Here is a 13,936-nt window from a genome sequence, read left to right as displayed (position 1 = left end):
TCCAGGACTGAGTTCAGCTCTAAAGATAGTGACACAGACAGGGGTATCAAGATTCTGCACACATCTGACCCTGACAGGTGCAGAGGCTTCCACTGGTTATTTCAAGACAAGAGAGACCCTCCTTCCCTCCCCTAGCCCCTCAAAGAGCCCTGATCCAAGCCAGGTCTCCAGCAGTGCCCATGGGTGGTCTTGCATGCACCAATGGGCATGTATGTGTTGTGCACTGACCCCCAAAGCTGCTGGTATGTCCTGTCCCCTGTCGTCACCTGGGCCCCAGAGACACTTATTTTCAACTTTGGAAGCTTCAGCTGCTGAGGAGTGCAGTTTATTTTAAAATCTGGTAAAGAGAAAGCCCACTCGGTCACTTGAGGTCATTTGGCCAGTGGCCCAAGGGCAGGAAGGGGTGGGGGGCTCTGCAGGCTGATGTCTGTGTGAGTGGAGAGCTCTGTTTTGTGCACTTGTGGATTCCCCAAAAGCCAGAGGGCTGAGGAGGGCCAGGGTCTGCATCCACCCCACAAGACTGGGCTCTAGCAGGAGTCCTCAGGGGCTCCAGGCTGGCCTCATCCAGGGCAAGAGAAGAGCAGTTGGCCCTGCAGGATTGGCCAAGGTGTTCCCATCTCCAGCCCTGACTTCCCAGCTGGGGAGGCTGAGGGCTGGGACTCCAGAGCAAGCTGAAAAACGGGACAAGCTCAGCCAGGGCTCTTAGAGGGCCAAGGCAGTTGGGCTCTAGGTCCCCCTCCAGGACTGCTGAGCACCCATGGGCCTTGAAGTTTTCATTGCATTTATTCACTTTAGATTCAGTTATGTTGTCTTTGGAAACAGGAATTCGAGGAAGAGTAAGGAAAGGTGGACTTCCCCAATTCCCAGGGAGGGGGGGGGTATGGACTTGGATGGGACCCAACCCTTGGCCTTCAAGACTACCTGCCCAGTAAGGCAGGGTGGAGGAAGCACAGGTAGGCGTGAGGTCACTGCTGGGGTGAGGACAGCTGATGGGGTGGTAGACCACCAGGCTACGGATGGCCCCATTTTGGGCAACCGCAGCCAGGGCTGGCTCAGGTGTGGGGGACAAGTAGCCATTCTGAGGTACAGAAGCGAGCAGAGAGACTGGAGAGGTGGCCTCGGGAGAGGTGCACCTGGGAGCTCACAGCTGCGAGTTCTGAAGGCTGGGTTGGGGACCTGGGGGGGGGGCCTTGCTCTGGGTGGCCTTCTCATGAAGGTTCCAGTCCCTCCTGCTATGGGAGTAAGGAGGGCAGGAGAGCTCAGGGTGAACAGCCTGGAGATCACTGACGAGCTGCAGCCATCGCCGCCCCGGATCCCGCACGCCTGCGCTCTAGGCCTCCGACCCCTCGGGCACGCGCTCTATACTGCTGGTTCGTGCCTGACCGAGCGTGGGGTTCGGTTAGTTCTCCTCCAGGTCCAAACCCGGGCAGGCGGGGCGCGGACGCTCGGCCCGTACACCCAGGGCCGGGTCGCTTGGTTCCCTCGCTCCCAGGGAAGGGACACAGTCTGTGTGCCGTACCCTTCCCTCCCGGTCGCGCGCAAACTTTCCTTGTGCACGAGCGCGTCCCGTGACGTCACCCGCCGGGGAGGGCGCTCGGCCTCTTCCTACCGGCAGGGGGCGCCGCTCGCGCTCCGGCGCATGCGCCCGGCTAGGCTGGCGCCCCAGGGTCTTCCGGGCCCTCGCGGCATTCACCTCCGCCTCGGCTGCGCTTCCGGTGCGAAGGTCAGGGACAAGATGGTGCCGCCGGTCCACGTCTCTCCGCTCATCAAGGTGAACCCGGCTTCGTGGCAGCAGCACGGTTATATAGGCTGGGACCCCGATCCCTGCCCACTACCCTCATCCCCCAGACCTGGCAGGCCGCGCCCTGCCTTTCCGCGTCCTCGCCTTCCTTCGTGCCCGACCCTGCAGGCTACGCCCCCGACCCCCACACCCTGCAGGCTACGCCCCCGACCCCCACACCCTGCAGGCTGCGACCCCGACCCCCACACCCTGCAGGGTGTGACCCCCCGCGTCCCCCGCCCGTGGCCTGCGGGCTGCGACTCCCGCCGCGCCTGACGCCCAGTCGCCTTGTTCTGTCCCGCAGCTCGGCCGCTACTCCGCCCTGGTCCTCGGTGTGGCCTACGGAGCCAAGCGTTACAGTGAGTGCCGGGGCGGGCGGGCGGGCTGGGCGGCTTGGGCGCAGGGCGGAGGGGTCGCAGCTACCCAGCCTCTTCACGCAGCGTTTTTAGGGAGGAGGTTAATCGAAGCCCCCACCCCTCCAGGTTACCTAAAACCTCGGGCAGAAGAGGAGAGGAGGGTAGCCGCGGAGGAAAAGAAGAGGCAGGATGAGCTGAAGCGGATTGAGAGAGAACGGGCCGAAGGTAGGAGCGAGCCTTAAGCTGCCCATCCCGTTTTTAGTGGAGGGAGGGGTGCCGCCTCCGGCCTGCCCCGTGGGGAGCAGCCCTGGAGAGTAGGCGTGCCGCTGGCCCCAGCGTGCTGATCCCCGTAGGCTGAGTCAGGTCGAAGGGAGGAGAGGCCCAGGATCCATTTTAGTGAAGTGCAGTGGGGGTCCTTGGATTGGATTCTGGGTTAAAGTCTGAGGTTCTGAAGGGGCCTCTTAGGTTGCCTGAGTGTGTCTTTTCCAATCTTTCAGCCCAAGATGACAGCATACTGAAGTGAGGCTCCCCAGCCTGCCTCTCCCCAGCCCAGCAGATGAATAAAGCTTCCTCCTTCGTGATGTTTGGCTCCCTCTCATTACTGCTTCTCCAGTGGTTAGGTTCCTGGACTCTGCTCAGCAATTGTGCTGTCTTTTCCTCAGGGTGAGGCCTCTTAGAGGGGATTTCAAAGGGATTAACGAGCATCACTCATTACTGACCCAGAACACAGCTCACAAACAGCAACAAGTATAGAAATGGATGCCTATTTTCTGGGGTGTTGAGGGGGCCTTTGAGTAGTCAGTTCTAATGGAGCAGTCCCTAGAACTGCTTCGTGCTCTACCCTGCTTCTGCCAGCAGCCCAGGCTCCTGGATAGGCAAAAGAGGGATTGGAAGGTGGGTGGAGGTGCTGATGCAATTTTAAGTTGGAAGCTGGGTCTTCTGTCCTCAACTCACAATCCTTTTCTGTTATTTCAAGGTGGCCAGGGCAACCTTGAGACAGAAGCCCAGGGAGGTGGTCTCTTAAAGGTGAGCCCTAACCTCCCCAGACTGGACTCCTGGCCACTGAGGCTGTGAGTTGGAGTTGGATGGGTGGGGTATTGCTGCTTCCCGGCTGTGTGCCAGGAGCCAATCCCTTAGGCAGAAAGCCTCAGTTTTTGTAAAGTGAATATATTTGTAAACATATGGAAATGGCTTACAAATGTTTCAGAAGCCTATTATTTGGTTTTTGTGGGTGAACGAGCACTCCCACCCCCCAACCTTGAGCAGTGGTGTCCCAGCACCTGGGTCTTCAATGGTTGCTGTCCCAGGCTCCTGTCTGAGGCTGTCACCAGGTGTCACTGAGGTGAGATGAAAACCGGCTCCCTGCTGCAAGTAGGCAGATGGTCCCAAGGAGTGACCCTATCCTGCAGAGTACTGTCCAGTGGGGAACACACATGATGCTCACTGAGTTAGTAACCCTTGTTTTCTGCCAGATGATACTCACTTCAAAGTCAAGGCCCACTGGACTTTCTGCCTTTGCCGGTCCCCTAGTCCACCAATATTAAGTCATGAGAGGCAACAGTTCTTCCTTAAGACTCCCTGGTGCAGGGTCTGAGCCAGTAGAAGCTTGGCCTCAAGTCCACCCTCCAGTGTTCATTACAGACCACTGCCATCTGACTGCGCTCTAGTCCTGGCCTTGAGCTTGCTGGCAGAGCTTTCAAGCACTCTTTTGTGTCCTCCACAGTAACTAGTGTGTAAAAATGGACAATTTGATCTGTGCTTTATTCTGAATTCTTGGGCATGTTCTTCCTGAAGCAGGTGAGACAGGGATGCTACATTCCTGTGTACACACATCCGTGCAGTTCTGAACGTCCCCACTCAGCAATTTCAGACAGTTCACAGGCCTCTTTCAAAGATCTCTGTGGGAACTGTATTCAAAAAAGAGTGATGTAGGCTATACTCTTTAATAAATTATTGAGAGTTTGCTTAAGTTTATTAAAAAAACCTTATAAAAATTCAAAATATTTCAAACTGTCTTCAGTCATTTTCTTGGCTTCCTAACTTTTTACTCCAAAGTGCAGGAGGCAGAGCCCATGTTCCAGAGGTTGAGGGCCTGGAGGGAGCTAGCAGTCCCCTAGACCAGGGCTTACAGGATACAGCAGGTGGAAGACTTGGGTGCTGGGTCACCATTGCAGATTTCTGTGCCCACTGTGAGAGAAAACAGGGTGAGTGGGGAACCTTCGCCCTCCTGCTTTGTGTGCTCTCTCCCCTTCAGGGAAAGGGTGGAGTGCAGGTCTGGCCAGCCCAAGCAGGTTAAGTGGAGCTGAGCTGTTCTAAGTGCTTCACCTCTCTTGACACCACACCAAGATTGCTCTCAGTCCTGGCCTCCCACAACCCTATGGCTGCCTTCTTCATGCTGGTTTACCCCATGGCACAGCATGCAGGGAGTAACAAGGCCCAGACTAGGGAAGCCAGACAATGCATGGAGGCTCTGATCTGGGTATGCTGACTGGTCACTGAGTCAGGCCCTGTGACAGGACTGTGGGCACTGCAGGACTAACTCCTGCGCAGCTCACTAGTTTCCAGTTTTGCTGTTTGGTTTCTGAGGGTGGCATGGGCATGTGGGTGTAATTTACAAGCTACTTAGGGTTCGACTCCTCGGTGGTGGAAGGGAGCTGCTGAGAGTTCAGTGAGCCTGCTTCCCTTTACAAGGGCAGCAGCGCAGTTACTTGGAGAGACTTGAGCTCAGCCAGGAGCAGTGAGACCCTCCTGGCTCTGTCACTGCACAGGTGACCTCCCCACTGTGGACGGCATCCCCCGTGGGGCCGCTGGGCATGCACCCTTTCTTTCCCTAAGTCTCACAGCTTTGTCGGGGGTAAGCCGAGTCCCTGCCCCAGGCTGGCCAGGGCCCAGACCTTTCTTGGCCGCCACACTCTCTTCCTCCTCCTCCTTCTCCTCCTCCAGGGCCTTCATTTTGGCCTCGTGCTCGTCAGCAAGTGCTTTCCACTCCTTCCTGTTGTTCTGTAGTTGGTCAAACATGGGCAGGATCTCTTCATGGAAACGGGAGAACTCCTGGAGGAAACAGAAGCCACATGTGTGTCCCCTCTGCTCCTGGAGGGCTAGGATGGTGGTCTCCCTGCCCAGCCCCTGTGGATGGAGTTGAGGAAGGCAGAGGGAGTCACCCTTGCTGGACTGTGACCTTTGGCCACTTTAAAAGGACATGTCCATGTTGACCCTGCTTGAGTGGCTGATCAGGGCCACTTCACCTAAAGCCAAATAGCACCCTTCTTAGAGAGGGGGGTGGGGCATTGCCTGGTCAGGGGGTCAGTCAGACCCCCACCAGGTCAGTGTCTTCCCATTCCCTCCCTGTGTCCTCAGAGGCCCAAACAACAGAACTCAGGCCCAGCAGGGCATTGGGTCCCTGGCCACTGGGCAGGAACATGGCTGCATTCCCATGTTCTGTAGGTCATGTGGGCAGGGCACACTAGCAGGGATGGGCAGACCCAGGCCCACTCCTGAGGGCTTACAGACACCCACAAAGGAACCCATAGGCAAGTGGCAGTCATTGCCCTGAAGACAGGTGCCCACCATTGTGCAAGGGCCCCACAGAGGCAAGGTCCCTGAGGAGAGACCTCGCGGGGTGGGTTGGGGGGGCATTCTTGGTGCTTCTAAGGACAGCTGGTGGCAGGTCTCATCCCCAGTGCAGGCATGAGTACACGCCATGGCTGAGCAGGTGGGGGTGAGGCTGGGAGGGAGGTACCCCCATGGGTGGCAGTCTGCACAGGCATTCCTCCTGCTGTGAGGTCACTGCTAGTCCCGCCCACGCCCCCTGTGGGCTCCTGGCTGCTCTGTCAACACCCACGGGCCCGGGGATTCCCACCTTGTACACGAACGTGCACACGAAGTCAATGAAGCCAACCTGCAGCTTGGGGAGCTCATCCGCCTTACTCCTGTCCATCAGGGGCTTGTGGAGGAAGCAAAGGCAGCTTACCCAGTGCCATCTCCTCAGGCCCTTCGGGCCCCAGCTGGCACCCACCCCTACACTCTAGTGAACACATTCATGAGAGAGAATGAGCAGAGCCCAGGGGCGAAGGTGCAGCCCATAGAGGGCCAAGCTCAGCTACCAGAGCTGGCCTAGAAGCAGAGAGCCAAGATGCCCCTCCTTGCCAGCTGCCCAGGCTGCCCCTTCCTACTTCTGAGCCTCTGACCCTCATGTGGGATACTGCTGGTTCACCTAAGCGTCTTCTGTCCACGGGGCACTGTCCCCAGTGTTGCCCTTATGCCCCAGCTGCCGGCCTGTCACTCAGCTGACCAGAACCCGGATGTGCTGTGGAGCCTATACTTGGCATGCAGCCTGCTTCAGACAGCCATTTGCGCTGGTTGAATCTGGCTTTGGGATCAGACTTCCCATCTTGTGCCATGGGGCTGAGCAGGGTGGCCAGGAGCTGTCCTGTGCTAGCAGTGTGTTCTGACCGCACTGCACGTACCTTTCTTGCACGGATGCTGGTCTTGCCCTGGACTCTCACCCCGGCTTTCCCTGCCCTACACTGTCCCTGGGGCCATCCTGCCTGGCCGGGGAACATCTGGGAGCTGCCTGTACTTGGCTTCTGGTCCTGAGACCACCTCCGTGCCCTGCACTCCACCTCACCAGAGGTGAAGCCATCCATTCTCATGTGGCACAACTACACACAGGAGGCAAAGACCTCAGAGTCCCTGTTCCCCAGCACCACAATGGGGTCTTGTCCCCTCATCAGGGCAGAAGCTTCTGGAAGCAACACTTACGATGGGCTGCTGATCCAAAACTGTCCTTTCCAAGTCACCTTGTTCCCAGAACTCAGCGGCCACCAGAAGAGCAACCTGGTGGCACACAAAGGCAGCGCAGTTGGTTCTGTGCTCTCGGGCCCTGCCCTAAGGCTGCACCCCAGCCTGGGCCCTCACAAAGGTGGCATGGTGCAGTTTCACCTGGAGCTCTCAGGCTCTGCTGGTTTAGGCGCTAGGCACCCCCACTGCTGTACCCTGGCAGGCCCATGGCCGCCTTCAGCATGACTGCAAGCTGCATTCTCCCCCCTCTGAGGCTCCCCAGATGCAGACCCAGGGGCCCTGGAAGGGTGAGTTTGGGTCTGGCCAACCAGGCCTGACCTTGCTCTGGACTTCCCAGGGCTTGGTGATGGCAGACAGGTCACAGGCAGTCATCATCATGGCCCTGCCGGCAGACAGAGCAGAGTCATGAGTTCTTGCTGGTGTCCTGGGCTCCTGAGACGGCCTGGGGAAGGCGCTAGTCCTGGGGCACCGGATCGAAGATGAAGGAAGGGAAGCTGAGGGTGAAGTGAGGGTTGCTAAAGGCCAGAAACCAAGGACATCCCATTTGACCCTAGATCCTGCACTGGCTCCTCCAAACCCAGCAGTGCTGTCCCTGAGGGCCCTCTCCCAGGTCTGCAGGAGGGAGTGCGCTCACATGACTATCTCCTTCCGCGTCGTCTCCAGGGACAGGTACTCCACCCAGCTCTTCTTGTCTGTGTAGTTCTTGGACTCATCCACAATCTTCTGGAACATTGTCCTCTTCCTGGACACAGGAAGGAGGGAGGGCAAATGGTGGCGAGTCTCACACCAACATGCCCCCGCTCCCGCCCCTGCCATCCCGGGGTGGGGTGTGCACTTGAAGTAGAGGGCCAGGTCCGTGGCGATAATGGCGATGTCCATGAGGTGGATCACATGCTCATGCTGCCGCCGGTTCAGGTTCTGGTAGATGTTCAGGCTCTGCGAGTGTCAGTTGGTGCAGGGTCACTGTCAGGCTTGCACAGGGCCCTTGGCTGCAGCTCTCAGGCTAGGCACCTCCTCTGCCCCAGGCTCCTGTGTACTTCGCCAGGCTTATGCCTGCTCCTGCTCCTTGGGAGGGCAGCCCCCTTCCCTCCCAGCTTTCTGCCCTCCCTGTGGACACAGGGAGAAGCTCTGAGGCAGCTTCTGCTGTGGCTATAGGCTCTGGATCTAGAAGGCCTTGCACCTCACTTCACAGGGAGAGTCCTGGGCCCGTTGCCCTACTACCCCAAAGCCCCAGGCCTACCCCACTGGACACCATCTGTGAACCTGTCCTGGCTCCTCACACAGCCACAGGTCTCTTGCAGCCAAACCCACCCTGACCCACCCAAGCCCTGTGGGTCCCCGGAGCCAGTGAGGGGCCAACCTCCTCTGCCAGCAGGAACTTCCCAAACTCCAGGTGGTGCCGCTCCAAGATGGAGGAGCCGTGAAGCTTGGCTAAGGGATTCTGGGATCTGTTACAGAGTGTATTCAAAACGCAAGCAGTCAGAAAGGCAGTGGGCCAGGCCAGCTGTGCAGATGACCCCAGGAGGGTGACCCACGGCTGTGCCAGGCACCTACTTCATCTGGTACAGGTTGTTGGTGCCTCGGTGGTCAATGTCATGGCACAGGCCTGCTGTGACCATGGCGAAGGCTTCCAGGTCAGTGTAGTAGCTTTTCAGCTTGCCTGTCTGTGGGGGCATGTCCATGCCTGGGTGCTGTTTCTGGCCCAGCTCCGTGCTCCAGTCAGGCCAGGGCAGGGGTATCTGTGGGCTGGACCCCCTCCTGCTCCCCTGCCCAGGGGCCCTCTGCCCACAGCCCGGCTGGGTAAGCACTGGCTGGAGGGTGTGGGCTGCCTCCTTCCCTTGGCCTAGGGAAGACTCCCACCCCAGGAGCCAGGCAGGTGGAAATGGCTGTGGTGCCCTGCCCACCCTGCCCTGTCCACACACCATGAGCAGTGTGAACATGGTCTGAGCCACGTTGAAGCCGTGGCGCCAGTTGTGGTAGGTGATTCTCCGGTAGGCTTTGCTGACAGAGAACAGGAACCGCACCAGGACCTGGGGCAGAGGACATGCAGGTCTTTGATCAGCGTTGAATCCCCAAACCTCATGTGTGAAGGCTGGTCCCCTGAGCCTCCCATTCCCCTAGTTCCCAGTGGAACTGCCTGAGCTTCTTGGGTACCTGCAGGGGTGGTGGGAAGCCTGAGCTGGGTGGGAAGAGCTAAGATTGGCTGCAGCCATTAGGAGTTGGTGCCTTGGCCTATGGCCCAGCCCGAAACTGGGGAGGGGACCCCGAGGAGACCCTAAGAATCAGTTTTAAGTGTGGATATTTGAATGGGCCAGATATGTGGTCTGTGGACAGAAGGGTAGGGACTCTGCAGGCAGTTATCATTGGGGCTCAGAGGAGCCTCTTGCTTCCCTTGTGATATTTGGGGTCAGAAAATTATTTGGGAATATTTTTATTCTGTTAGTATTTTCTATAAATTCTTCTTTTGTGTTTTCCCTTAGTATTTACTAAAGCTTCTTCCAAAAAAAGACAGCCTGTGGCTCCTGTTCTCTGAGGAGCATGAGGAAAGGTGATAGACTCCCTCATCTGGGCTGTGGGAAGCAGGTGTGGAGCTGGACGCAGGACAGAGCAAGAAAACTGCAGGTGGAGCAGAATTGTGGCCCAGAGCTGAGAGAGCCACCCCTTCCCTCCAGGGCCCGCCTGTGGCCAAACCCAAGGGACACTAGGTACTTTCTTCTTGGGTGAGGAGCTGCTTCCATTCTGCACCCCACGCCAACTCACTACTGCTCAGGGATGCACCCAGTGAGAAGGTTGCCTGGATTCTTACTAGTCAAACTTTCTGTCCGTCATCCATCTGTCCACCTGCCCACCCACCAACCATTCATCTACCAACCATACCCTCATCACTCATTGTGCGTTCACTCACCCACCCACTGGCCCTTCCATTGTCCATACTCCATCCACCCGCTCACCTACTTTTCCACTGGTCTGTCCATCACCCACCCCACCCCCCAACATCCATTCATCCATCTGCCCATCCATTCATCTGTCCATCTATCTACCCAGTTATCCATCCACCCTCCCATCGAGGCAGCCTCATCCACACATTCTCCATCTGTATACATCCATTCTCCATCTATCTATCTACCTATCCATTCATGTATTCTAGGCATACTTTGTGGTTTTACAAGAAAACGTCCCCAAAACTTCCCGGGACACTGATTACCACATTCTACTCACCTCCTGGAAGATCTGGGAGCCCCAACCATGCCCTCCCACCTCCCAGGGGATTAGGGACCCTCGACCATGTCCCCACCTCCTGGGGGATCTGGAACTTGCGGACCACGCCCAGCTCATAGTACATCTGGATGCCACACTTGACCAGCTCCAGCTCAGTGCACTCCAGGTCAGAGAAGTGGAACTCATAGATGTCAAACTTGGTGGGCCCTGGCAGCTCTTCCTTCTGCAGGGGGGTTGTGAGCTGAGGGACGCAGGCCCACCAGCCCTACTTGCTCCCCATCCCTCCTCCTCTCAGAACCCTCTCTCCAGCTAGATGCCCTGGGCATCTCTAGTGTGATCTTCAGCCTATGGCCTGGGATGTTCACATCCCCCTAACTCAGACCGTCCTCTCTCTCCTCCCACCCAGCTGAGCAGACATAATGATGTCGGGGAGGCAAACTAGCAAACAGAGATGTGTGCAGGAAAAGATAAGCACACATGGACAGAGGCAGGTAGGCGTAGGCACGTATATGCAGACTCATGGCAGACACTTTCACACAAGCACAGGTGACACAGACACTGGGGACAGTCATAACTTGTCAAGAATGATCAGATGCTCCAAGACCACACAGTGGTAAATCACACAGATGACAGAGCTGGAGGTGTCACACGACTGCCAGGGTGATCTGTGATGTTCTCTGGGAGACACACAATCATATGTCTGTGTGTGCTGTGTGTGCTGGCCCTCCTCTAGGGGCAGCACAGATGGACACTTGGTCCAAGTCATGCCTGCAGAGACTAAAGCGTGGACAGTTCTGGAAGTACAGAGGAGACAGGCGGGCATACAGATGCACTTGGCAGTGCAGATGTCAGGTCAGCCCCAGCTGGACGTGAGCTCAACACACTGGCCAAGAAAGATTCAGAGCCAGGGTCCTGTAGACAGATGTCTACTGAGGAGTGCAGACACACCCGACCACAGGCCCATGTAGATGACAGCCAACATCCTGAGATGGCATCCTGTCCCAGGGGAACTCCCCTGCTGGCAGGAGCTACCAGCACCCACTGAGGAGCAGAGACAGGTCCTCACCAAGATTTTCCCCAGCTCATCCTCCTCACAGTCAGCAGGCTCCTTCCCCAGGCGCTCCCTCGTTGGCTAAAGGGAGCAACAGGCAGGTCATGCGAGAGAGAGAGGGCACTGCTCTCACCCCTTGGGTGAGAGAGGGACCACATCACCTTCACACGTGAGCTCGTTGGACAAAGGGACCTCTGAATACTGATGGGCAGCCATCTCCTTGGGCCAGGGTACCCTCGATTCCAGACAGATAGGCACCCCCATGGGAGGGAGCAGGTGCTTGAGAGCCCCAGTGTGTGTGACTGTGTACGTGTGCATGATTGTGTGTGTGTGTGTGTCTGTGTGTGCACGTGTGCACCACTCACTCTCCTGCCTCTTGGCACTGATCTCAGCACTCTGCATGGATGACAGATGGAGCCTTGCGTGATAGGCAGGAGGGCATTGGGCACACCCATCCGCAGCTGAGCCCGTGGCATTGGACAGATCCTAGGGCTGGGCAGGCAGTATGTGGGTGCCAGGGCAGGTCCCGGAGCTGGACCAGCAGTGTGTGGGTCCCGGAGCAGGTCCCAGGGCAGGTGCCAGGGCAAGTCCTGGGGGAGGTCCCTGGACAGGATCGGCAGTGTGTGGGTGCTGGCGCAAGTCCTGGGGCAGGTCCTGGGCTGGGCGGGCAGTGTGTGGGTGCAGAGGCAGGTTCCAGGGCTGGCTGGGCTGGCACTGTGTGGGGCCCTGGCCTAGGCAGACAGTATGTGGATACTGGGGCAGGTCCTGGGGCAGGTGCCAGGCCAGTGCCTGGGGTCGGCCCGGTATGCGTCCCCGGCTGGGCTGCCTGCCTCCCTGTGCAAAGGCACTGTGGAATGCAAGTTGCGGTACCAGTATCATCTGGATCTCGTCCTTGTCACATCTCACGTGGTATAGAACCATGTCCTGGGCGATGTCTCTGCGGTTCTCCAGCTTGTTCACCTTGTCGTAGGTGTCTGTGTTCAGCACCGACCAGCCCAGGAACTGTGTCAGCGACTGGAGACAGAAGAGCAGTGTCACCCACCTCTCTGAGCCCCCTGAGGAGCCCTGCTGACCATTCGGTGGGCAGTTGCCTGGCCACCTGCCGCACAGCTAGCGCCTTCCAGTGGGGCCTTCAGGGACAAGGCCTCGCAGTCTTCCCTTATCCGCACTCTCCCTGCCCTAGTGCTGGGGAGATGCCGAATGCAGGGAGGCACCCCACTTGCGGGCATGTCATACATCACGCAGGGCCCCCTCTGCTGGTTTACCTCCATGAGGACTTCATCCTGCTCGTCAAAGGGCTTCCCGTCTTTTCTGTTGTAGAAGGTCGCCACCCCCACAATCTCCTCCTTCTTGTTGACGATGGGCATGGAGAGCACATTCTTGATGACCCACCCAGAGTCATCCAAGGGCCCCTCCTGTAGGGGCATGAAGAGCTGAGGGTGGCCTTGGGTCTGGCCAGGGCCAGGCGTGTTGCCCAGGGAGAGAGCCTTATTTGTGCCGCCCCCAGGCCTGGAGCCAGGCTCCTTGCTGACTCTTCACCCCCCACCTTGTCTGAGGACTTGGTGTCTATGGTCTTTGTGTCATGATTTTTCCAACTAAGGAGGGTATTTTCCCATGAGAGCTGGCTTCTTGGGCATGTGAGGGTGGTAGTCCCACAGAAGCCCCTCTCAGAAGGCCCCAGGCCACCCTGCTGTCGATGTTGTCCACGACTGCTGGACACGGGCCTCACACTTCCAGTTTACACTGGGCCCTGCGTATCATGTAACTGGTCCTGTCCGCCGTCCCAAAGACACTGGGCCTGGATGGTGGAATAGGGACTGTAGGCTGGTTCTTACAGGAGGCGTTGAGAGACAAAGCATGTTCCCATCAGTCCATGTGACCTCCCCAGAAAGAGCCTGCCCTGCCCATGGTCCCCAGATGAAGACATAAAGAGCAGAGAAGTGCTTGCTGGGGCTCAGCCTGGCCCAGCTGAACCCACATAGCCCATCCAGTGAGCCCAGACAGGATCAGCTGAGCCCAGACAGGATCACATGGCCCCACGTGAGCACAGACAGGATCAGCTGAGCCCAGGCAGGATTGGCTGAGCCCTGCCAAGATAAGCTGAGCCCAGTGGAGCCTAGACAAGACCAACAGAGCCTCAGCAGAGCCCAGCCCACCTGCAGATCTGAGAGCACAAATTCATGCTTCTCATCAGCCACTAGGACTGAAGCAGTTTTTTAAGCAGCAAGAACTAAGTCAGCCTATCATTTCTGAACTAAAATGCTTTCTTTCCTAAGTGAAACACACTCTTTCCATCAATGACTAGACAGATACCTGAAACTTGAACATTTCGTCAGTGGAGGTGTTCATGATGTTACAGATCTGGAAAAGGATCAGAATTGGTGTCACTTGGAGCAGCTGCGTGCACACTGATTCTGACCGCACTCACCAGCCCAGCCTTGCTTGAGAGAGGTGAACTTCTTAGCAAAGCAAAAGGGTGGCAGGAGGGACAGGGGTGGGGGAGGCAGGGTGTGCAAGCATCAAGCACCAGCAGGCACAGGTCTGGGTCCAGGGTCACGGCACTCACAAAGCCACTTTCTGCCACATAGGTTGGAAGGCCGCTGGCCAGGGCCCAATGGTCATCTGGGGGTGTGCTGGGGGAGGGAAGCAAAGGATCAGATGGATAGACACTCGAGTTTTTGGTTGTGAAGGCAAGTGACTGTTCACATCATGCCCTTCTCTGAGCTCAGG

The 13,936-nt window shown here is 57.6% G+C and overlaps 2 protein-coding genes across 6 annotated transcripts in view; one reads left to right on the top strand and one right to left on the bottom strand.

Annotated features, from left to right (window-relative positions):
• The first annotated feature begins 330 nt into the window (after nucleotides 1-330).
• On the top strand, nucleotides 331-2,717 carry Atp5me (ATP synthase membrane subunit e). 5 transcript variants are annotated; one of them, XM_015481833.2, is made up of 4 exons: nucleotides 1,358-1,771; nucleotides 2,085-2,139; nucleotides 2,263-2,361; nucleotides 2,634-2,717. In XM_015481833.2, the coding sequence occupies exons 1-4, from the start codon at nucleotides 1,640-1,642 to the stop codon at nucleotides 2,657-2,659; spliced, it is 312 nt and encodes a 103-aa protein (XP_015337319.1). In that variant the 5' UTR covers nucleotides 1,358-1,639; the 3' UTR covers nucleotides 2,660-2,717. The 5 variants fall into 5 exon arrangements, 4 of the variants coding, with proteins under 4 accessions (XP_048639939.1, XP_048639938.1, XP_048639937.1 ...); XR_007340924.1 differs by lacking the exon at nucleotides 2,085-2,139 and having other exon boundaries at nucleotides 331-1,771; XM_048783982.1 differs by lacking the exon at nucleotides 2,263-2,361 and having other exon boundaries at nucleotides 331-1,771.
• A 1,395-nt stretch (nucleotides 2,718-4,112) lies between these two features.
• Pde6b (phosphodiesterase 6B) overlaps nucleotides 4,113-13,936 on the bottom strand; it is a 45,520-nt gene continuing 35,696 nt past the window's right edge. Inside the window, exons 7-22 of the mRNA XM_015481829.2 lie at nucleotides 13,773-13,839; nucleotides 13,520-13,567; nucleotides 12,472-12,621; nucleotides 12,077-12,220; nucleotides 11,222-11,287; nucleotides 10,232-10,378; nucleotides 8,859-8,966; nucleotides 8,491-8,600; nucleotides 8,297-8,384; nucleotides 7,772-7,872; nucleotides 7,571-7,678; nucleotides 7,255-7,318; nucleotides 6,898-6,972; nucleotides 5,996-6,079; nucleotides 5,031-5,187; nucleotides 4,113-4,323 (exon numbers count right to left, since the gene is read on the bottom strand). Coding sequence (XP_015337315.1) covers nucleotides 4,262-4,323; nucleotides 5,031-5,187; nucleotides 5,996-6,079; nucleotides 6,898-6,972; nucleotides 7,255-7,318; nucleotides 7,571-7,678; nucleotides 7,772-7,872; nucleotides 8,297-8,384; nucleotides 8,491-8,600; nucleotides 8,859-8,966; nucleotides 10,232-10,378; nucleotides 11,222-11,287; nucleotides 12,077-12,220; nucleotides 12,472-12,621; nucleotides 13,520-13,567; nucleotides 13,773-13,839 — 1,579 coding nt within the window. The 3' untranslated portion in view covers nucleotides 4,113-4,261. The remainder of the gene's footprint in view (nucleotides 4,324-5,030; nucleotides 5,188-5,995; nucleotides 6,080-6,897; nucleotides 6,973-7,254; nucleotides 7,319-7,570; nucleotides 7,679-7,771; nucleotides 7,873-8,296; nucleotides 8,385-8,490; nucleotides 8,601-8,858; nucleotides 8,967-10,231; nucleotides 10,379-11,221; nucleotides 11,288-12,076; nucleotides 12,221-12,471; nucleotides 12,622-13,519; nucleotides 13,568-13,772; nucleotides 13,840-13,936) is intronic.

The sequence above is a fragment of the Marmota marmota genome, unplaced genomic scaffold (assembly GCF_001458135.2).
Source record: "Marmota marmota marmota unplaced genomic scaffold, marMar, whole genome shotgun sequence".
NCBI lineage: Eukaryota > Metazoa > Chordata > Mammalia > Rodentia > Sciuridae > Marmota > Marmota marmota.
The sequence above is the reverse complement of the archived record's forward strand: the minus strand, read 5'-3'. Positions and strand labels throughout refer to the sequence as shown.